At 33.8% G+C, this 25081-nt stretch overlaps 1 protein-coding gene across 1 annotated transcript; it reads right to left on the bottom strand.

Moving 5' to 3' along the window:
- Positions 1-3422: 3422 nt before the first annotated feature.
- On the bottom strand, positions 3423-24256 carry LOC134244155 (sacsin-like). The gene is given in 11 exon segments (XM_062726427.1): positions 3423-4211; positions 4795-8973; positions 8976-12878; positions 12880-15410; positions 15543-17114; positions 17267-17414; positions 18955-19062; positions 19156-19262; positions 23493-23555; positions 23878-23950; positions 24205-24256. Coding segments are annotated over 10 exon segments (12972 nt in total). The 5' UTR covers positions 23942-23950; positions 24205-24256; the 3' UTR covers positions 3423-3914.
- Positions 24257-25081: the final 825 nt, after the last annotated feature.

Below are 25081 nucleotides of genomic sequence, written 5' to 3'. Positions count from 1 at the left end.
CACAAAGCGATTTCTCACCACCCACACAGAAAAAAGAAATAAACAATTAAGAAATCCTTTTTTCTAATTTTAATTGAGAGTGCCAGACACTTTATCATAATCATGATATTGATGCAGAGAAAAAAATAATTAAGGCGCAGGTCTAAGATTTTTTAGGTTGTTCCACTCCTAAAAATATTTTCAGAAATTTCTTGAAAAAAAAACAACAAACTTTTCCAAAGAAAACAAAACTGTTTTTTTAAATTACCTAGATTTAGTGGGGATGGTACACACGTGCTTTGTTTCGGCAATAACTTTTTAACCCATAGTAGATCGATCTATAGGTAACATTTTTTTAACACACTCATGAATGCCAAAATAAGATAATTGTTTGTTCGGAATTGCCTCCCTCCTCATTAGATGCCCCCTCCAGACAGAAAATAAGTCTTTACTGTTTACTGAGATTTTTTTATTCACCTCAGTTTTAAAAAAGCCCCTACTCCTGTAGCTGAAATCCTCCAGACGGCAATTAATTCCAAACAATTTTTTTTAAAGGATGGCTTATAAAATGGGTTAAACCAGGGGAAAAAATCTTTCAGAAGTTCAATATTCAAGTATAGAAGCGCCATACTACAGTGACACCATCTGTATATATTGTAAGAAAATTGTGATAATACGTATGTATTAAGCAAATAAAGTATAATAATTCTCTGCCCCCTCCCCCCTCCGTGTTCCATATCCTTGGTTTCTTTAACATCTCAGTGTGACTCATATAGTAATACATCCCTGTTCTCTTATCAGAGAGGGCGAATTTTTATTACAGAAAATAGGTTGGTTTTTGGTAAATCTTTTGGATTTTATTTATTTATTTATTTTGTAATATATTTACCTACGCATATACTCATGCCGCTCAAAGTACTGCTTCAACAATGTGGCTGAATTGAGCTGTAGTGAGTCTAATGCTCTATAAGTCGGAACAAATTTATTTGGTTATGATAATCCATGTCATGGAAGTCAGGTGCCCCAGTACCAGATACCAAAAATTCCAGATTCTGCACGTCCAACACTTCTGTGAAGCGTTGTTTCGGTTTTCATATTTTTTTAAGATTAAAAAACTAGGACAGTTTCAATTAGCTTCTACTTTACGATACATACATTTGCCCGCCTCTTTAATTTATTTTCACCGAAAATTAAACAAAATGCTATGTTGATGTGTGTGTTACTGCTTTGCATTTATGTATTCACCTTGACCTTCCTGTATGGAAGGGACTCAGATAGGTTGAGCCTGCTGCCCACCACCATTTATTTCTGTGAATAAAATATTGTTCATATAAAATTAAAGTTATTACAAACAACTTTTAGTATCAATTCCAGGTGTTTAAAAAACGCAAGTATACAAGAACTTCTGTACATATTTTATTTGCCTCCAGTACATACCATAAATTTTGATAGCTTTTTTTACTGATGTAATACATGTATCAGAGTGTAAAATTAACTCTCTGATCTATTTTTAATTTTTAGTATAAATTCAAAACCAAATGATACATGAACAAATAGATTAAACGAGACACAATTTCAAACTCTGGAGTTTAATTATACACGTATAACACACAGGCAAAAGTGCCTCACATGAATTTTATATGAGATTCACATGAATTTCATGTGAATTTTTAGAATGAGAAATACTAGTAGATGAAAAAGAAAACTTTTGAAATTTATATGAAAACTTCCAATGATTTTGACATCTTTTTCGTATGGATTTTACATGAAGAGAATAAATATCGCGTAAATTAAAAGAAAATTTTACACGAAAGTTCTAAAAGTAATCATGTGAATATATATTATACAAATTAAACTTATTCACATGATTATCGCATGAAAAATATTTGTATTATTTTTACATGAAATTCATGTAATTTTCGAATAATAAAAGATGATAACATGAATATCATAAAATGTGAACCACTTTGTAGTAATCAATCATTAATGATATGATATAAAAATAACAATACGCATTAGATGTTTAATAGGTCATATTCATGACAAGCTAAAGAAATCCAAAATTAAGACATGTATTTATAAAAATAAAACATGACCCTGAGAGAGAGAGAGAGAGAGAGTTTCGATTTAACTATAGAAACGTGAGGTTATTCATGTTCAAAATCGGTGAAAATTTAAATTTGAACTTGAATTTTTTATATCATGTATATCTACACTCAATCTCTTCACAGTATTATTTCATTCAAGCTCAGATACGTCATAAATATCTTAAAATAGAGCATATAATCATCCACACATTTGTTAATATTTCGTGTTTAAGAAGTATAGGACATTATCAAAACCAAGTTAGGGGAGGAGACAGCTTGCCCTATATTGAATAGGTGGGATATGTTAATATATTTCTGTGTGGAATTCCAAAACATGTCTGATTAAATTGCTATATATATATATAGTATGTAATAGGCCTGCATTTGTATATTACATGAGATGATGATAAAACACAATAAAAGAGTGTGTTTTGTTTACACGGCACAGTTTTTGCTGGCTCCGCCCATATACACGGCACAGTTTTTTTCATATCTATAAAAATAAAATTATCCATAAACCTGGTTAAATAAAAGTTATAAATATACAATTTCATTTTGTTGATATAATAATCAGTAATGAGGCATAGTTTTTAAAAGTAGTGCCTTCCACCCTCTCTGGGCAGCCCGAGAAAAAAATCATCTTCCATGGAAATCTTTGTCAAACCAAAAAATGGAAAATGTCCATAAATATCTTTAAATATTAGAGATTTTTTTTTAATATTTTTTTGCTCAAGAAGTATAGGACATTATCAAAACAAGTTGGGGGAGGGGGCTCTTTAATTGAATCGAATGTGTCTAGACAGTTGACCAAAACATGTCTGATTAAATTGCTAAATAAAGTATGTAATAGGCCTGCAGATGAGATGATGATAAAACACAATAAAAGAGTGTGTTTTGTTAGGACGATCATATCTTTAAAAAATAAAATTATCTATAAACCTAGTTATAAACATACAAATTCATTTTGTAGATATAATAATCAATAACTGCTTTGACCAAAAAAAAGAATGGAAACGGAGCCGAACTCGAGATATTTTTCCGCGGGGATGGGGGGGGGGTGTCCAACTTTTTGCAGTATCACTAAAACACTACATTACCCTTATTATACCCTTATTCAACATTTTCTATTTTCTGCAGTAAAACTTTAACATATCTGGAATAAGCCACCACCCTCTCCCTGATGCTACATGCCTGTAATATTATATCACCAAAATATTGATACCTGTGTATCATAATAATATCAAACAAAAAATGCTTTCTTTTCAGAAACGAATTATATAAAATATAATTCTTTACAATAATACGTATACAACTATTGTACCAAGAAATTTAGAATACACACAAAAAAAAAATATACATGGTACATCTACCCAACATCAAAGAAACAAAGATATCAGACCAATGCAAAACGATTTCAAAAGCTGTATGTGATGGTGCTATGTGGTACACATTTAATTTATATTTCTTACATTCATGAATATGTATTCCTTTTGAACAACTACACTCAATCAATAATTTTAACATCAATTTATGTATTTTCGTTATATCTTCAAAAAATATGTATAATGAGAGAACATCTAGCCTCCACAGCTAAAACATAATCAGATATGAAAAATGCAATCATCATTATGGTTTTCTTTAACTTCATTTCTTTACATTGATACAGAAAATAAGCTGCTAATGTTTGCTGATCATGTATGAACAAAATGTCCATACAGGCCATGTAGACACAAAATAAACATGTAAATCACATTCGTATGTACACATGTACCGGTACAGTGTAGTAATGTAAATGTTTAAATCACTGATGACAAAAATTTTGTTTTTTAATCCATATTTGTTTTTCCATTATGAAAATTTTAATTTATCAAGTTCCGTCTTGATCATATTTAAAATTTCAGACGCTTTCTTAATGGCATTTGATGCTTGTTCTTTTGTATAAAATTCTGAAGGAGTTGATCCACTGGCTACGCCGTCAGGGTACCGCATGGCGTCATATGATTTAGTCACTTCCTCAAACGTCAGCACCAGGGACTCAAGTTTATCGTAACCACATCGAGAGGCCAACATCGACAGATCGTGTGTGCGCATAAATAAATCAGCATCTTTTTGGTAAAGTAGAGCCTTTAACGCCTTCTCCACAGCCTTAAAACAAAATGTTCAAATATGTTAACACATTGTCATACTACAAAATGTCCACGAAAAACTAATCTATTTAGACATAGAAAGAATTATTTCTAATTTTTTGAATTTTTATTATAGATTTTCTTTTTTGCCTATGCATGTATAGTTGCAAATTCTATGTCGGTGCATGTTATTTAGAGTGGTACACATATGTATGGGTCACTGATTTAGGGTAAACTTTTTTTGCATCCAAATTGCAATATTAAAATTTGCACAAAATTTTATTCACAACTGTAATTTTCTTTCATCATTATATGCTTTAAAAACGAATTTGAATTTTGAAACTTCAACTTTCATAGCAAAAGAATTTAAAATACACCGGTATGAAACGAAAAGTCTTAACGAAGCATCAACATACACATTACCCTTTCCACGAAGAAAAGTAATGGAAATATTTATATTTCCTCATTCAGATTTAAACAAAATGATTACTTTAATCTTTCATAGTATTAAAGTATTATTGGAAACCCCGCTATACGATACCCATTCCTAAGAATAAAAGCCCATTAAGTATTGATATCATTTTTTGTCTGATTTTTATTACCTGGTGGCATTTGAAACACACCCAATTATGGGCGTTTTCACGACCTTCACTACCCCATGCTGCATCCAAGTCGTATTTTGCCTGGCGGTACCATCTATCCGCCTGACCGGGCTGGGAACCACGTCTGCGGAATTCTTGAAAATAGCTCTGCCCTTCTTCTGGAGGACGATATGTCCGCTTATATTTTGCATAGGATTTTTCACGATTAAAGCACTGCTCATAAAATGATGAAAATTTGAATCCTTGTCCGAATGTTGAACCCGATGGACGGTTATAATTACGTCTTCTAAATCCAGTTCCCGAATCAACTTCATCTTCGCTGTCGTAATCTAAAGTTTGGCCATTTTCAATTCTTTGGATTAAAGAGTTAATATACTGGGTCAGTTTCGTATAATAATCTTTGTTTTCCATATGTTTATCTGGATGATACCGTAAAAGAAGCCGCTTCCATATTCTCTTTCTCTCATTAAGCGGTTTATTAAGAGTGTCTTTCATGATATTTTTTATGTTTTTCTTTTCCTCTTTCAAATTTAAATTTCTTTCACTCTTGACCGACGTATATTTTTTTTCACTCCCTTTGTGTTGTGTATAAATTTCCACACAAAGGTCTCTCTGAGTTTTTCTGTCAAATTTGTATAAACGGGACGCATTTACAACAATTTCATCCATCAGACCTATATCAATTCTATATTTCTTCTCCCACACATTTTTGATGTCTTTTGTATCATCTTCCTTTACCTGGGCAAATAAGAAAACTGGCAAGGAATCGTTTTGCACAATATCATCATCAATTAAAGGATCAAACTGTTCATATCCAACATATTCATTTATTGCAAGTGACTTGAATGAATTTTTCAACAAGTGGTGAAATTTGACTGGAATTTCAGAGCCTAATTCTGGAATGAAAGGTTCATCAGAAGCACAGTCTTCCAGAGAAATAATTTGTTTGCTGTCCAAGAACTCTTTAATGCATTCTGGATTTTCAATAAAACCAAGAACATGAGCCAAATGTAAACAGCTTTCACTTAATTCATTCTTTAAAAGACAGTTGATGATGCGGGTCAACTCATTTGCGATTGACTCTATCCATTTGGTGTTTTCTTGGCGCCTGAAAGAATTCAGATAAATACATACTAAATTTGAGTTCTCTGTGTCAATGGAATATGAAATTTGTGCTTGCTTCTCAGTATTTTTGATAACCTCCGCATTCAGTCTTAATACAGTTGTCAAATTTACCACCTCAAAGACTTTCAACATTTTAAAGATATCTCTGATTTGAGTTTCTTCTATTTCACCACATTCTTTGTTTCTTTGATATCGTTCGTGTCGAACCAAGCGAATGACACTTTTGATAAAATCTTCACAGCACAAAAACTTTCCCAAGAAAGTTGCCCTTTCACTTCTCCATTTATAAGTTTTGCATTCCGGGGATACCTCTTCCACAACAATTTTTGAGAGAAATTTTGGTCTCGTCTCAATTGGAATTAGAGATATCTCTTTTACTGGATCATGCACATCTTTCATATTTAATTCTTTGAACCCAAGAGCATATTTCAAATTATGGTTCCCTTTACAGATACGTTTTTCCAAGACTTTATTGTCAACAAATACTAGCGATTTGCTCGACAATAAGACGTGATCTTTGCTTGGGAGATATAAATCTGATTTAAGTTGCACATCCGGAATTTCTTTTCTTAATTTCTCAAAAAGCAATTGAACGGCTTTGACAGCCATTGTTTTCTCGTTAGGATCAAGGATTCCACCTTTGGACCTCTTATAAAGCTCTTTTAAAACATTTGCGTAATGATTACTGGAAAGTTTTTCGAATGCACCAAACTTCAGAAATACAGCATGATATTGGCCAAAGTAAGTCGGAGCCTTATAGAGATATGGAGGAATTTCATGTTCATCATCCATATTAAGAACGACAATATCCGGGGAAGCAAATGATTTTCTCTCTTTAACAAAAATAAACCGTGTTTCTTTTAATGAAGATATCCTCTCACTACAAGAAATATCTTCCAGATAAGAGTATATTTTCAGAAATACGGAGGATAATGTTGCATCTAAATCTTCATCTTCCTCTAATTTTGTCAGAAAACCTTCACCAAACTGTTGGCAAATCAGTTTAATATGCTTGAAGACTTGTTCCTCGGGTGGTTTTTCGTCATGACCAAGTCTTTGCCATATGTGCTTATCATCAACAAGACTACAGGCATTCTTGTCAAGTAATCCAACAGTTGTCCATAACAATTCCTTGTTTCTAACAAGTTCTGAATCTGCCAAATTAAGCAATTGTGCGGCGGCATGCTGAGAGTGGATATTTATTAAACCTTGCTCCAACGTGTGAGGTAAAATAAAATGAATTTTCTTGACTTCTTCTAGGAACTTTTCATTTCCTCGAAACATATTCTCTTTTTGTAAGGTTTCTATCAAAATTGAGGAATATTTTTTCACCTCATCAGTTAACCTTACCTCGTTTCCAATTTTTTCTACACGTAACGCAAAGAGGATAAATATTTCCTCTGTCACTTTGTCTCTCAAACCACATTTTATGAGAAAGGGAATCCAATCTTTATGAGCAAAGGGTGCAGGAGGAAGTTCATGCTTCTGACAGAGGGAATGATATAATTTTTTCTGTGGATTATAAAATTTCTTTGCTGTATATCTAATTCCATATTGCACAAGAAAAGCCACCTGTTGTAACAATTCCATTATGGAATTTTGCTCACTTTTGGATTTAAATATCAGTCTGCTGATGACGGTATCTTTAAGTGTTTCCATATGTTTCACTATGTCCCTGTCTGGCAAATCACTGAAATGAGGCAATATGTATTTTTGGTATACTTCTACGACATCACAGATATGACATCCCGCCCTTTCATACACACACATCCATTGTTTGTGTTTTAAAAATTGCACAGTTGTTTTTAGGCAAAGCTGATGAAGACCATCGGTTGGTGCTTCCTTCGGAAGCATTACAAAAGTTTTACAACCTTCAAGAGTTTGATACTCATCTAACAGATTTTCATAAAATGGTAAACGTTTAAGCTTTTCTTTTGATTCTGTATCTTGTTTTAAATTTGATGCTTCAGATTCGAAATATTCCATTAAAATTTCACAGTTTGCTTTCATGTCAATATTTTTTGTATTTGACAAGATGCATTCCAATATTTCAAGGACATTTGCTGAATTTGCAACAAAGGAACTTGCAACAATTATGCTGGATTTTTTTAAGTCTTCATTTCTGATTTCTGTTCTATCCAGATAGGGAAGTCCCATTGCTTGCATTGTTTTTGTTACTTCACAATCAAACATATCAAAAATAGATTTTCCAATATTCAGAGGATACAATAGTCTGTTCTCGTATTGATGATGAAACCTGCTATTTCTCCTTACAGGAAGTAATGCCCATTTTCCAAGGTGCAATATCATGATTTCTAGAAAGCATTTCAGATCTCCTCTCCCATGAAATAAGAAGTTGTCATGCAGTCTCCCAATAAAGTTCCAAAATGTTTCTAACCAGTCAGGACAAGGAAATTCTATGTCGTGAAAAGGGACAGGAACTTCATGCTTCATTCCTTCTATCAAATTTTCATTTAAAACTTCACAAAGATTGTCAAGTTCCAATTTACTTATGTAAGGGTTAAATAACTTATTTCTCCCGCACAGGAACGCAAGATTGTGATGTAGCAATCGGTACTGTGATTTTGGAAACATCTTCACATACTCTCCTAGGTTTGTGTAATAGATATTTTTTCCTCTAGTAAACTTTCTGAGAAACCCATCAGATGTTAACAGAAGTGGAGCTCCCTCTAATTCATCACACTTTATTGAGTTATCTAGCAGACAGAATTTTAATATCATCATAACATTTTCTTTACTTTTCATTAGCGTTTTACCAACATGTTTATTTATTGTTAATTGACATTTTTCTTCTAACGTTTCAAAACTTTTCAGGAAATTCAAAACAGATCGAGGATTAATTTTTTCCACAGAAAGATTTGCATGTTTTAAACTTTCGTACATCCACAATGGGGAATTCAACAATTTCATGCCAACGTCCCTTAATAAACAAGCAAACTCCATGCTTTTAACGTTGAACCATTCATCGGTTTCATCCTTTGGAGGATACAAGTGTTTAAAATCTGTTTCCAGGTCTTCAAAGAATACATTTGAACTAATTGCTACCCATCTGCAAAAACGTGTTTCTTTCCGTTTTGAAGAACAGGGAAGATTTGCATTTCTTTTGTCACAATGTATTCATAAAAAGATACTGCTAAATATCGCCAAATTCCTTTTATCTTTGGGATGCATGGAAATAAATTGTTATACCGACACAGCCAATCTGATTTTTTATTCTTATATCTACATATTTCTTGCTTTGAAATTTTGATCAGTTCAGCATAAGCCTTTACGACTACTGATTTCACTAAATGTTCGTTCCATAGGCTTCTTGTATCCCGATATGAATCTACTTCAGGCCACCATATGTCTGTGCGTGTTTCGTTGTCTAAAGCAAATTGACCATTGATATGGATTGGAATTCCTGTTTCAATAGGTAATGGGAGCGTACAAAATGCTTTGTAAAATACTGTTTTCCGTGATTGAGATGATTTCAAAATAGCTAAACCTGCAACAGGAAGTAGTCCTAGATCTCCTGATGAGTACAGATTTTGAATATCACGTGGAACACTTTCTTCAAATCCATATTTTTGAACAACTAACCACTCTTCACAAAAGGTGTCGTCCAAATTTAAAACAAGTTCATAATGCAATTCTTTGTTCATATTCAAATTTTGTTTAAGTTCTGATTTAAGCTGTTGAACTTCACATAGATTTTCTTTTGTTTTTCTTTCGACTGATACTAAACGTCTTCTTTTCATTTTCCCTCTTTTATCAATGGTCGAGATTTGGATTTTTTTCACACTGCTTAAAAACAGAAGATTTTCTCCCATTTCATTTTCAAAGGATTGAAATAATTTTTCAATTTCATGTGTAGTGTACTTTTTTGATATAACAGAGTTTCTGTTCCGTAAGGGAAATCTGAAAAGAGTGCCTTTTCCTCCTTTCCAAACTTCTGTTTGAGTAAGGAAGCACGTCAGTATATCTGGATAACGTTGTCGAAGATATTCAGTTGCATTTGGAAACCTGCGTCCTGGTCTTCCTTTTTGGGGATGAGCGATATATTCGCGAAGGGGATCTAAAACACATAATATTTGATCACTGTCTTTACATAAAAAACATGGAACATCTGTTAGTCGGTAAACAGCATTAAATCCAACTCCATATCGTCCCGTTTTTGTTGGGTCTTCAGATTTGCTTCCCATTCCAAGGTTCTGAATTCCTTGAATATCCTGTTCAGTGAAAACGCTGTCATTGTAAACACATAAAGCTGGTCCTTGCAACTCTTTCCATTTGTCACAAAATACTTTCACTGTTTTATGCATTCTGTAGTCCATGATGAAATGCAGCTCAGAGGCACCCGCATCGTCTGCGTTTTGTAATAATTCTTTCAAAATGCTTATTTCTGGATATCCCTTAAGCAGTTTCTTTAATCTTATCTTTAAATCCTCGTGCTGACCAAAATCAAAGCCAAACTCAGACGATGTTGTTAACAAATCCTGTTCTCTTTTTGACTTTATTCGGGCTAAAGTCGCAACGGATTTTGAAATGTTAGGGTGTAAAAAACACATTCCTGGACTGTCTGGTATCCATTCGCAATCATTCTGACAAAGGTCACTAGCTTTTCGCATTATCCCATTCTTATCTGGGAGGTAAAGTTGAAGGTGAAGAAATTCATAGATTCCACTTTCTGATATGGATGGAAGTAAGGATGTAATACGACACACTGCGTCAAGGGATTTCCTAGGAAGTTTTCTATTTTCGTTTGTCCTTTTGATCTCCTTGAAAACTTTAATAATATCGTTTGTTTCAAATTCATCTCGCACTCCAACTGCTTTCAAAAACCTTTTGTACTTTAAAAGTTCACTTCTTTCCAAATGAAAAAAGAAAGGTTCACAGTTTAATTTTAAAGAAAAAACTATCCGATCTGGGCAAACAAATTTTCCGTCAATTAGAATGCATGCTGTGTTTGAAAATTTGTCTAAACTCAATTCATTTTTATTTTGAACATTGCCGAGTATTTTATTAAAGGCATTATACAAATCCATGCATATCCCCTTCGTATTTTTTTCTATAAATGCATGTTCCAAAACTTCTGACAGCTGGTTCGATAACATGTCGATGGAAACACTGTCAAAAGATCTAACACCCAGACTCCTAAGCAAGATTTCATTTTCCATCTGCTGTTCATCAGGAAGACCTAAAATTAGCCTCTGGGAACCAATGCAGTTTTTTGCTGATGAAAAAAATAGATCATAGGGGCGACAAAGCATAGTATCTGATAGTTTAGAAAGCCGATGATTGCTGCATAATTTCTTTAAAGTTTTGTGTTCTTGAATCTTTTGCAAGTACCAGGGATATGACCAACCAATAGGTTTCTCTTTTGCTGGTAGAAATTGAATGTCCATCAGATTTTGTAACTCGTTTTTCCCAAGATTTGCTATTTTTATAAAACTTATTATGTAGTCAATGCGATCTAAGGCACATCTCTGACACCGTTCAAACAGACTTTGTACCTTTTTTGTTTGCTGAATCAACTTCTCTAATGGAACGTCTTTCTCTTGTTTCATCATTCCCAATTTTGATAGACTTTTTCGAAAATCCTTTTTCATGTACGGTTCTGTAGGAAACACCATGTCTGACTCTGAGAAAAGTTTTGAAATATCTCTGGAAGGATCCACAAGATCTTTCGGACGTCGTTTTTTCCCACTGGGGAGTGTCGGAATACAGTTTATATTACTGATTTTTGCCATTATACTTTCGGTATCCCATTGCAAGATGGTCAATAAAATGTAATCATAATTTGTTTTACATTCATTTCTCTCAACGTTGCCCAAAAAATATTCACATGCAAATATTTCCCGAGTAACTAATTGAGCAGGATCACAAAAATCTTTCACTTTTCTGAACAATTCTACAGGTAGATCACTGATAAACAATGCATCTACTTCAAATTTTGCGATTAAATCTAAAACAATTGTCTTAAGTTTTTCATATTTTTGCAAAGTCGGATCCAAAAATTTGCATTCCTTAAAAGCTTTCCAACCCTTTGATGTCTTGAAAACTTGTAATGTTGAATCTCCTGTTATTTTCAAATAGAATTTTTCATCAAATCTTCTCCAAATATTTTCTGTTTTTGTTGGCCACAACGAATAGTACACATATTTTTCGTTATTTATCTTATGCCTTAAATGCAATATTAATGCAATAAAAGCATTCAGAACGGCATCTTCTGTAAGACAATTGTTCCATACTACATGTTTTGAGTCTTCTTTTTCATCTGATGTCGTAACGAGAAGACGCTGGCGATCAGCAGATATTGAGAAATTACCATTGACATGGAATGGAAGACCTGTTATAATTGGCAGAGGTAAGTAACAAAATAAATGCCCTTCCCTATAAAAGCCAGAAGGCAGGTTACGCATATTTTCGTGCAAAATAATGGAAGATGTTCCATCTTTGATGACAGGAACCGCAGTACAAGCTAGTGGCAAAGCTCCATCACTTTTTCTATCCTTGTATAGGGTTAGAGACTTCTTGTTACCAGTGGACCACGACAACAACCACTGGACTGAAAGACGGGAGGATTTCAATTGAACCGTAATTATTACTGATTGCAAGTCGATGAACGGCTGCGATAGATCATTGTTTCTGAGTTGCCGTGTGGCTTCTTTTAATACATTGCATGGATTTGATAACCAGTCCTTTGTCACACTTAATATCAAATCCATACATTTTTTAGGTGATTCTTTTGTATTTTGGAGGCGATAAAACTCAAGTTTTCGTACATTCTGAGTAAAAAGTAGAAGGTTTCCAGCTGCCTTGCAAATCAAATTGACAAATTTCTCCATTTCATTTGCTGAATATGGTTTCTGGCTTATTTCACTATATTTGGCCTGTGTTTCTGTTCGCAAAGGCAATCGAAATAATGTTCCTTGGAAAGATTTTCCCTCGTGAAATTCTGACGCCTTGAAAACCAAATATGTTTTCGTAAGGAAAAAACTGATCTCTCATTTTATCTAACATTACTCTGTTCCTCAGTTGAAGTTTAATTCCTGGACTTTGTCTTTTTCCTTCCAAAGCTTCGCCTAGGTATTTTTCATGAGGATCAAGGTACACTAAACTCCCTCGGCTTACAAAACTTGGAACGTCAGTCAAGTTGTAAACGGCATTAAACCCAACACCAAATGTACCAATTTTTGTTGTATCTTCCTTCTTTGTTGCCCCACTTAATTTCTGAATATTCTTAAAGTCTTCATCGGTAAATTCTGCGTCATTGTATGCCCATAATGCAGGGCCTTGAAAAGACTTCATGTTTGGATCAATAAGCGCCGCTCTTGCTTCCCTATTTTCTCGTTCATCATAAAGGAACTTTACTATGGTTGCACCAGCATCATCGGCATTTTGAATTATCTCTTTTGGAACAGATAATCCATCTGTATATCCCTCGAGAAGAGATTTTATTCTTAAAGTCAATTTTTCTGATTGACCAAATTCTTCAAACATTTCCTCAGCATCTGCAAGAGTGTACTCTTTTAAAGAACGCGCGCCAAATGCCTTTGCAATATGTTTACTAATTTTTGAATGAACGAAATTCACGTGTTCGTCTTCTGTAAATTTTCTACTAAACCAATCTGTATCTGCGTACACACACTCTTTGGCAGGTTTGAAAAGAATACGTTTTGGGTTTTTTGATCTAATTGGTAGAATTACATCTGGAATGGGATCTTCTTTGGACAGACGTCTCAAAATCTTCTCTATCAAGTCGAAATCCTTATCAATCTCATCCGTCTGAAAAGCTTCTCCATACTTTACTTTTAGTTTTCTGAGAACTTCGAGCAAACTCGCCGGTGTTTGCGATGCGTAGCATTTACATTTTATAAAAAATGTCCCAAATTGTTCTAGTTCCGTGGGCAAAGGTACTAGATAAGGAACTGTGTCTATATCTTTCTTTGTATTCCTTTCAACATAAACTGAACTGATATCCTGAAACTCATGCTCTGTCAAAATAAATTTTCCAAATTCTTCAATATCGAACAACATTTTTTGTTCAAAGAATTGGTAAATTGAAATCACTATTGTCATGTACTTTGAATGTTCCTTTTTTGTATAATTTTTCAACACATTTTGAAATTGTTTACGGACGCTTTCAACGGGAATCTCTTTAACCTTACGAAGAAAAATCTTGCATTCCTCTGTAGCAACAGGCATAACAGATCCTATCAAACTTGCACTTTTTCTTAATTGTAAAGAGTCCATTTTCACTAAACCTTCAGTTTTGAACCATTGAAGAGATTTGGGGTAGTGGTCAACTTTCTCCTTCATATATGGCAATATGTTATACTCGGATACACGATGACATATCTTACTATGCTCTTTCATGACCTGAATAAGAGCCTTTGAAACGGCTCGAAGTTTCTTTCCTTCATATTTTTCTGCTCCAGCATGAATCTTTTTACACACCATCTCTATGTCGTTAACAAAGTTGGTGTCCTTTTGAGTCAGACATCCTATTTGTTGTAAAAGGTAAACATCTTCATCACATGGGAATTTGCTGTTATCAAATATATCTTTCAACACTTTGTCATTTGGATCATATAAAGTTTTGAAAGCTTTATTTTCTCCAGTCCTGTTTCTTATGCAAGGAATATCTTTCACACGATCCACAATATTCTCCCAATTGCACAACTTGTGTTTCTTTTCTAAAATGTAGTGACACAGCCGTCTTTTCATTTCATCTGTTAACCAAACTGGGTTCCTAATCAGCTCTTCTAATGAATTAAAGATAATTCTCGATAAGTCCTGTACATCATCTGAAAGTTTGCGCACTAACTCACTCTCTTTTTTGGAAAATGTGACTATCATACTTTGTATGAATGGTAAAGGAAAATCTTCGTCAGCCATAAAGACAGTTTTACAATCTTCAATTGATGTGAAACATTCGAAGATTTTCAAACTCCGCTGTCTTCTAAAAATGTGCAACTTCTTTAAACTTCGCAAGAGACTTAAAGGAAGTTTTGCATTATTTGTGGCTAAATATCTTTTCAGTTCTTCTTTCTGTTCTCCAGTACCTTGAGCATTGAAATTATCAACACCTATTGAGAAATGCTTGTCAAAGAGAGAAAGTCTTTCTTCTACTGCAGATCGAACATAGCCCTTTCCTGGTTGCAATAAGTGATGATGTAAAAAGTTTTGCTTTACAACAAAAACATTGAAAAATGCAAATATCTCTACCCACAAATTGCCATTCTCAATTCCAGTATTGTCAACAAGGTAATCTGAAAGTCTTCTGAGAAAAACGTCTTGTCCTTTGACAGGAACAATGGGAAGGTGTTTCACTGGGTCTAATGATTTCTGAAATTTTGAATCCATATATTTCCAGACATTTCTAACCCACTCATAAGAAAAAAGGCCTTTCACTTTTGTCTGCAACACATCTTCTAAAAGTTTGATGCAAGTGCTTGGATCAAGTGCTTTAAAGTTGTATTTTCCTAAAATGTAATGAAATAATTAACTAATATAAAACATGAAAGACGTAAGCATTTATATAGAAAGACTTTGAAAGTAAAAATATATATATATATGTATTTTTTTATATAAAAAGTGCGCTAATGCTTTCTTACCTGTTCGGATAATTGCTTGTAAAACCTCTTCCAGCTTTTCAGACTTTTGTCTTGATTTAACAAGTTGATTTTCTTTTCCCAAAAGAAAAGCTTCCTCGCCTTGTTCACAAAGGAATATACATTTCGTGTACTGATTTCCTTGCATGACCTGAAGTTTAAGTACTGCATGTCTTTTATCTTGCGTCTCAATTAGTTCCAGGCCAGCTAAATCCATAGGAATCTTATTTTCGCTGCAGGAATAAATAAGAAAATGAGCTTTTGATAAAGCTGAACATTGTTTGTAGACATCGAAATCTTTCATTAAATCTCGGAGGGCTTGAGGGGATGTTGATTTTATTGACTTCTTTCGACGAATTAGATCATCGAAGACCTCTGTATTTTTTCCCAGGTTTACAAGTCCATTGCCTAAACACTTTCTAAAGAGTTTGTGAACTGCCTCCTTACATTCATCTGAAATGTTTGCAAATATACTGAATGTTGCTTCTCTTGTTTTCACCCACTGTCTTTCCTCTAAACATGGGACTTGTGAGGTAATAAGGTAATCGTCTATAGAATCAACAACACACTCCCATTCTTCTTTGGTTGAACTTCTAGTTGGAATATATTGATAGAATAGTTCAAGCATACCTTGTTTATTATTTTCATTTTCGCAATGTGTTTTGAACTTTTTGAGAAATTCTTTGTACACAATGGGAAGTAATACCTCTATCAAGTATTTATTCCATAGCATGTCGTCCTCCAAATGACTTTCACTCATGCTTTGGTCACGTGATGGCCATTTAATGTGTTGTCGGTTGCTGTCTAAGGCAAAGTAACCGTTCACATGAACTGGTAAGCCAGTTGGGCTTTCCCTGTCTGTTGGCAGTGGAAGGAAGCAGAAAAGCTTTCCATTTGAAATCTTTTTGTCAACTCTTGCAGCAATGCCCACGTACGGTCTATACTTTGAATGTGTACTTCGAAGTAGTCGAACTATATCTCGGTCGGTGCTCCCTCCATGAAAATACTGCAAGATCATCCACTGTTCTTTGGTTGCAGTGCCCAAACGTGTTATTTTGAGACACATTGTATTGTGCATCCAGATTGGACTTTCTTTTTCTAGGGATTGTCCACTTTTCAATGTGTTTTCCACTTCGAATAGTTTTAATTTGTATGCTCTCCTTTCCTCGTTTACCTTCTTTAAGGAACTTTGGTCTATCTCAGCCTTCACATCGATGATGATGTTTTTAGCAACATACTTGTGCAGCTCAATTTTTTCAATATACTTCAAAAATAACAACTCCAATTCCAAATTTTTACTAAAAGATTTTATAAGATCGTCAACTTTGGCTACGCTGTATGTTGTTTCTGATATCCTGGATGCCTTTCTTCTAAGTGGAAACCAAAACAGAGTTCCATCATATCCTGTGGATCGTATGTGATGACTATCAATGCCAAATACACCATCTAATGGAGTGAGTCCTCGTTTTCCACATACTTCTTTATGACAATAATCATTTATCAAAATCCTTTGATTTTCATCTTTTAGAGGGTCCATAAAGAGAACAGTGGTACCACTTATAACACAGCAATGATCTGGAAATATGCATAAGACATTTATCGGATAACATTCAGTCCTCACCCGGGAGTACATGGTATGTACACTAAGCTCATCCCAGCATTAGAAAATTAGATTTAATTGCAATTTTGAACATGCCTTATCCTGACTCTTAAACACATATACTTACCTGTCATGTGAAAAACAGATTTAAAGCCAATTCCAAACTTCCCAACCTTCAGAGCATCTGATTTTTTGTTGCTTTTGCGAAGCATTATGATACCATTCCAGTCCTCTTCAGTAAACTTGGAGTCATTATAAAAGCAGAGTGCTGGTCCCTAAAATTATTTTGCTAATGTTGCATATATTCATAACAAATTTAAGCAACAAATTAAATGATACAATTACTTTAAATGTTTATTTTAAGAAACATCCTTTTACAGTTCAGAGATGTGTTGATCCTGATTACTTATTTTAGAAGAAAATATTTCTATTCAAGCATACTTACGAGGGTTGTTCGATATGTATTGTGTATTGTACGATATCTCAAAAGCATTCAATTCAAATAGTCAAATGGACATTACATCCCTTCAAAGTATTCTCCGTGATTTGAAATACACAATTTTAATCTCTGAATCCATTTCTGAAATGCGTCACGGTACGCTGATTTAGGTAACCTCTGAGGCACTGACTGACGGCTGAGCCAGGGGCCTGTCAGGACTTGTATCGACGACCAGATAAGAACTTTTTAAGTTTTGGAAAAAGGAAAAAGTCGATGGTGCTAGATCCGGAGAGTATGGTGGGTGTGGCAAGAAGGTAACCTTCTCAGACTTCAAAAATTGCTTCACAAGCTCAGATGTATGTGATGGAGCATTATCATGAAGAAGGCGAACATGCCTAAATCCCGACACAGGACGTCGTTTCTGATAATATTTCTTGAGCTTTTTCAGTACAACATCTCGGTAATACCGACCTGTAACACTTTTGCCCTTCGGCACCGGAATATGTACGGCTAAACCATCACAAGAAAAGAATATGCAATAAAGGACCTTCTTTGTGCTCATTGTCCTTTTGGCAACTACAGGCCTTCTACCGTGTTTGGTTAGCCATAATTTGTTTCCAACTTTTCTTACTGGTTCGAAATAGTGAACCTATGTTTCGTCACCAGTATTTATGTTTGCAAATTGTCTTTGATTGAAGTTTGGAAACATTTTTAGCGGTTTGTATTCGTACCTTTTTTTGGTTATCTAATCAATATATAGGGTATCCATCTGGCAGAAATCTTTCGTACTTTCAAAATACGCTTCAAAATGAAATGCACCCGCGATAGCGATATGCCAACAGCTTTGGCAATATCACGAATCGTGTACCTGCCATCACTTTCAATTATTTCCTTGACTTTTGTCTTGCCTGATACAGTCACAGGTCGATCCGATTTTGCTGCATCTTTGACGGACTCTGTGCCAGTCAGAAATTTCTGTCTCCACCTACAAACTGTCTCATAAAGATACCTTATCAGACCCATAAACTTCCCCCAATTGAGTAAAAATCTGTTTTACCGAATTACCAAGTTTTTTGCGAACTTTTATATAAGCTCTAGGTCAATGACTGGCTCTATTGAAATGACGATTATTTTATAACCATATGTAGATGAAGGCTCGTGTTTATACTGTTGGCAAGGTATTGAATAGAGTTATCCAGGCGTATAAATAAATATCGACGAAATCGTGCAAGGCGTTATCGCGCTGTGGTACAATACACAATACATATCGAACAACCCTCGTATACCGAGGGCTTTTTAAATGTAATTTCTAGATTAAATTGTATTTACCCACCCGCTGAAGAAAGTAATGAATTTTTCAGAGTAACTGTACTCACAGATAGATATTTGTTATATGGAGCCCTGATATGGGAAACGTCAGCACCAGGATGACATAAAATCTTGACAACAGAAGCCTCTGCATCTTCTGCATTTTGGAGGAGTTCCTGTGTAAGACAATAATTTATAACTAGTGCTTTCACTTTGACATTTTGAAAGTTAAGTGTGTTTATTATCATGTCATTTCTTTCATACTTCACCTTTATGATCTGTTCATTATCTGGGTAATCATGCAAGATACTTTGTAGTTCGTCCAGAAGGGTATTCCTCTTGAATGCTTCGATTTTAATCTTTTTGTGTCGATTCCCTGAAATATATTTCGTCTAATTCTTGTACATCGTCTTCCTTGCATTTTAATATCGACAGGATCGTTATTAAAATAAATTAAAAAGAGGAAACACCTGTCGGTAAGCTGGTTGTTCATTTGATATTTTCAATACTAAGTAATTTAAAGAAATCTTTTCAGGAATAAAATGACAGACTTTTTAAAAAATTTCAAAGATTGGACAGATTTTTAGAGACTAAAACTTGTTCTACTTGGCACATACTACTATGATACTAGTTAGGTCTTTCCACCTTTCTGTGGAAAGACCTATTGATTTGCTTATGTTTATTATTATTAGGTCTTTCCAGCTTTCTCTGGAAAGACCTATTGATATTCTTCTGTTTCTTTTTTTCCTTTTTCTTTATTATTTTTCCGCCGTGTGATTTTTTGTTTCAAGATTTATCGATTTATCTCCTTATATAAAGATATAAGATTTTAAGTCGATAGAAATGTACTCCGTAAAAGATTTTTGCAGTTGACCCTGCGTATATGAACTTTGACCCCTTTCGGAGTTACGACCCCTTTCGCAATGAAAGCTTGTTATCGCTACTCCTCCGAAACCATAAACCGCAGAGATTCCAAACCTTTATTAATGTTTACGACTGATTTAGTAGACTCTCCAATCAAACATTGCGAAAGGATTCATAAACTCCTATAATGAATTATTGCCCCTGAATGTTTGCGATGTTTACAAATATCAAGAATTTTTCTAAAACGACAAGGCGTAGAGACATGGGGCCAAATGCAAAAGATTTCTTGACCTTTGACCTTAAAATCTAGGTCAAGGTCAAAGGTCAAGGTTTTCCAAAATAGGTAAAATTCAGCATTTTTTATAGCTCTTCTGTTCTTTACCAAATTCTAAACTTCTTTGCATCTTTAGTATGTACTCTTAAAACCATTTCAGAGATTCCATGCTTGTCCCCTAAGATTGAACTCTCTAAAAGTTAGTGCCCCTTTCAGTGTAAACCCTTGTTATCGCTACTCCTCCGAAACCGTAAACCGTAGAGGTACGAAACCTTCTACAATGTCTGCGACTAATTTAGTACACTTCTCATTCTATTAGTGCGAAAGAATTCGTAAACATTTTAAGTAGTTATTGCCCCTGGCAGTTTATGATGTTTATGAAGAACTAAAAACTTCTTAACGACAAGTAGTAAGGACATGGGCCCAACTGCATGAGATCTTTTGACCTTTGACCTTGAATATTAGGTCAAGGTCAAAGGTCAAGGTCATTGGGAAAGTATCAAAATTGCTTATTTACGGGCTTTTGGTTAAAATGACCTTGACCTTTGACCTTGATATTTGACCTTGACCTTTGACCTTTTATCAAAAGTTTAAAAAGATATATTCATTATCTTTACCTAGATTCAGCTTCAAGTGTAAAACTCAAGTTTATAAGGCTAAGTGCTTTTTTGTTTTGGATGACCTTGACCTTTGACCTTGATAAATGACCTTGACCTTTGATCCAAAGGTCACAATCAAGCTTAATTAAGTGGAGGTATTTATAACTGTCATGTCAACAAACACTTATATATTACAACCGCCCCCCCCACCCCCCCACCCCCCATTTTTCTAAAAAAAAAAATCAATAGTGGCATAGAAAATTTTTCTACAACTCAAAAGACATCACAGATCAAGATAAAATTCAGTTTAGCATGTAGAAGACACCTCAAAGACACTGCCCTGAGAGTTTTACAGTGAGTCTCTTAAGTGCAATTAAATTCTAGTGAATATCGGCAAATTCTACATTTTTTTTTCTGTCTGAAATAGAATTGTTGATAAGTATAAAAATTAAATAAAGTTTGTATTGGCTATTTCTTCGATTGTTGTTAATATCACTTGATTCTCCTGCTCTAATACGATATTTCGATACCAAATATTCTTGCTTTCTTTAGTATGTGGAATTTATGTCAATTTTATTTAGATTTAATATTAATGGAATGAATCTAGAAAACGGCGATTTTTCCTGTCAAATAAATTTCCACGCTTTCAATGACACCGTTTTTTTTTTCCCTGAGATGCATGTTTCAAGTTTAATTTATGCTGGTAACTATGAATTCAATTCAAATAGAAATGATTATTAAATCTTATCCATGAATTGACCATATCTGTCAAAACAAACGAGGCCTTTTTCAAATACATAAATTGCTACGCAACCTCAAATGCATGTATCCCCGTTAATACCAATATCATAATTGTAATCGGACCCTATCCCTTACATTTTAACTCGAAAACAATCTCATTCAAACTCACATATACTCCCAGGAGCTTGTCAGAAGTGTCTCAAGTGGAACTCTTTGACTGGTCAATGAATCAAGGAAATTCCGTTAACTTTAACTCGACAATAATACAACACAATTTCAACGGAACCCGTGGCGTAGTGGTTAGAGCGCTCGCCTGCTAATCGGAGGGTCCAGGGATCGAATCCTGCTGGAGCACCTTATTTTTTTTTTTTTTTTTTTTTTTTTTTTGCGTTTTTCTTCGTTTTTTCAACCCAAATGACACGGAAACACTTAAAAAGCTGGAAAGACCTCTTATTGTTCTGTGAACAATAAGTCTCCTAGTTCCTATTATTTTTCTTCCGCTGATTTTTTGTTTCGACATTTATCGAAAAGACTTTTTGTTCATCGTAAAGGTCATTAAAAGTTAGGAACAAATTTGACCCAACGCGTATGAACTATGACCGCTTTCAAAGTTATTGCCCCTTTCGCAAGAAATGCTTGTTATCGCTACTCCTCCGAAACCGTAATCCATAGAAGAATGAAACCTTCACCAATGCCTTCGACTACGTGAAGGGACTCTGGAATCTATTCATTGTGAAAGTATTCGGTGACCCCTTCAATGAGTTATAGCCCCTGAAAGTTTTTGAATTTTAAAAAAAATTAAATATTTTCAAAACGACAAATCGTAGCGACATGGGACTAACTGCATTAGATTCATTGACCTTTGATCTTAAAATTCATGTAAAGGTCAAAGGTCAAGGTCATTCCAAAATTGAGAAATTAAGCTCTTTTTATATCTTTTTTTGTCTTTTAACATATACAAACTGTCTTAGCATCATTATTATGCACTTTTAAAACTATTTGAAAGATTTTATTCGTATCCCTTAAAATTGACCCTATTGAAAGTTATTGCCCTTTGTGCGAAAAACCTTGTTATTGCTACTACTTCGAAACCGTAAACCGCAGAGACATAAAACCTTCACTAATGTTTTCGACTCCTTTAGAAGACTCTGGAATCTATTCATTGCGAAAATATTCGGTGACCCCTTCAATGAGTTATTGCCCCTGAAAATCTTTGAATTGTACAAATAATTAAAAATTTTCAAAATGAGAAGTCGTAAAGACATGGGACTAACTGCGTAAGATTCATTAACCTTTGCTCATAAAATTCATGTAAAGGTCAAAGGTCAAGGTCATTCCAAAATTGAGAAATTAAGCTCTTTTTACATCTTTTTTGTCTTTTAACATATACTTAATGTCTTTGCATCATTAATATGTACTCTTAAACCTATTTCAAAGATTTCATTCTTGTCCCTTAAGATTGACCCTATTTAAAGTTATTGCCCCTTTTGCGAAAAACCTTGTAATTGCTATTGCTCCGAAAAAGTAAATCGTAAAGACATGAAACCTTCACTTATGTCTTATGGGACTTTAGGCACAACTTTTATGTTCAAGTGAGAAAGGATCTGGTGACTCCTTGAATGAGTTACTGCCCTTTAATTCTTTTGTGCTTACCATGAAACCTTATAACTTTAAAACTATACGTCATAGAGACCTGAGCTTAATTACAATGTGACCCTTGACCTTTAACCTTGAAAATAACTTGAAGGTCAAATGTCAAGGTCACCTCCAAATTTTGAATTTTTTTCCTTTTTTTTTCTTCTTTTAAGCCATTCCTGGTTTCTTTTTGATGAAATTTAATTTTAAAGAGATAAATATTACATGAAATTGAAATTCAAAGAAGGTGGAAAGACCTCTTATTGTTCTGTGAACAATAAGTCTCCTAGTATTTAATATTATAATTTTTTTACAACACAAAGAGTAATTCTGTTTTAGCATCTTATTTAATTTTAAAGATATATTTGGAATCTACATGTACTTAAACTAAATGTCTAATATTTGAAAACTTTGGGTGATTCATTGACGAGTCTAAAGCTAGACAAAATCACAGGAATAAATCACAGAAATATATCAGTAGCAAATACCTTACCTTGGCTTGCTATGTCCTCATCGCTCTCTTCAGATGAACTTTCTATCGGTCTCTTGTGGGAAACTGAAACGATTGGGATGTGATGATTTACTATTAACCCAAAATACTCTTGCTTGAATTTTTATTTTGGTTAAATTTATTTCAAGATTTATTTTAAGTATTTCTTGATCACAATTAACTATGATATAAAAATAACAAAAATTAATATTAACTGATTAGGACTAATCAGCTCGATCTTCCAACTCAAAATATAAGGAAAGAAATGTCTCTGCAGAAGTAAAATTTTCACAATCTTCTTAGGAATTCTTCTTTCTTTCAAAATTTGAGGAGAAATATCCAATCTTCGTGTAATTAAGAATCACGAAAAGTAAAAATGATAAATTACCTGAATATTTCCGTGACTTGGGTTCGCTACTACGAGATGTATGTGGAATGGATTGTCTTTTCATTTCTGTGAACTTGAAAAAGTAACGATCTACTGAATCATTTTTTCGTCATAATATATATACATGTATAGTTTTTCAAGCAAACATGGGTAAATACTAGAGATTGCCTAATTTAGTCAACATTCTTTTGTTTCTAGATATTAATCATCTTTAAGGTTTAATAGGCCCCTAGAATCCTTTTAAATGTCAATGATTATGATAAGTGCCAAATCGGTCATAGAATTATAATTAAAGGCAGGAAAAAAAATAAAATTCCTGTTACGTACCTAGATATTAATGTATTGGATAATCCAGTATATATATTTCCATACAGGTTTTACACAGCATTTGTATAGTCTATAAACAGTAACATCGCAAAAAAGCTTTCTCTCATAGTTGACAAATTCTGTGAAATCAAAACGAAAGTGAAAGTTATTTTTGAAAATCATCGTCTACCGACAATAAATTAGCCTAAATCACAGATTTATACTGGTAAAAACTTTAAATAGAATAAAAACATTCAGAAAAATTTTATTATTCTGTCGATTTAATTTCAACTTTTTATTTTATTTGTTGTATATTATAGCGAGCAAATTACTGATAAATATCTTTTATCTGCACTTAATTGAAGTTGTGTTTTAAAAGAAAAAAAATAGTCAATCCTTGTACTACAGTGACTAAATTCAAGGTATATATTTTCATGATTTTGATACACAAACACGCCGTAATTTAAATACTCTAAATTCTATTGTTGCAGTTATCAAAATATTTTTTTCCAATCAGAATCACTAAAGGAACTGAGCACTGAACTAAGATATCTCCAGCTTCCCATATCTATGGCACGCCAAATTCACAAAAATAAGCTAAACATAGTTTAACAATTGATAAACTAGGTTTATCGACTGTAAACTATAGTTTACAAACCGTAAACTATAGTTAACGATTCGTTAAGTATAGTTTTCATCTGTAAAACTATATTTAACGGTTGTTAACTATAGTTTACGAATGCTAATCTAAGTTTATCTGTCTGTAATAAAACGTTAACAATAGATTTTGTTGATAAACATAGACTCACGTCTGTAAACTATAATTTACGATCGTTAACTATAGTTAAGAGTTGTAAACCATAGTTTACAAATCGTGAAACTGTATTTATCAGATAAT

Source organism: Saccostrea cucullata, unplaced genomic scaffold, assembly GCF_032062105.1.
Source record: "Saccostrea cucullata isolate Sc308-1 unplaced genomic scaffold, CSIRO_AGI_Scuc_v1 ctg6150, whole genome shotgun sequence".
In the NCBI taxonomy this organism is placed as follows: Eukaryota; Metazoa; Mollusca; class Bivalvia; order Ostreida; family Ostreidae; genus Saccostrea; species Saccostrea cuccullata.
The sequence above is the reverse complement of the archived record's forward strand: the minus strand, read 5'-3'. Positions and strand labels throughout refer to the sequence as shown.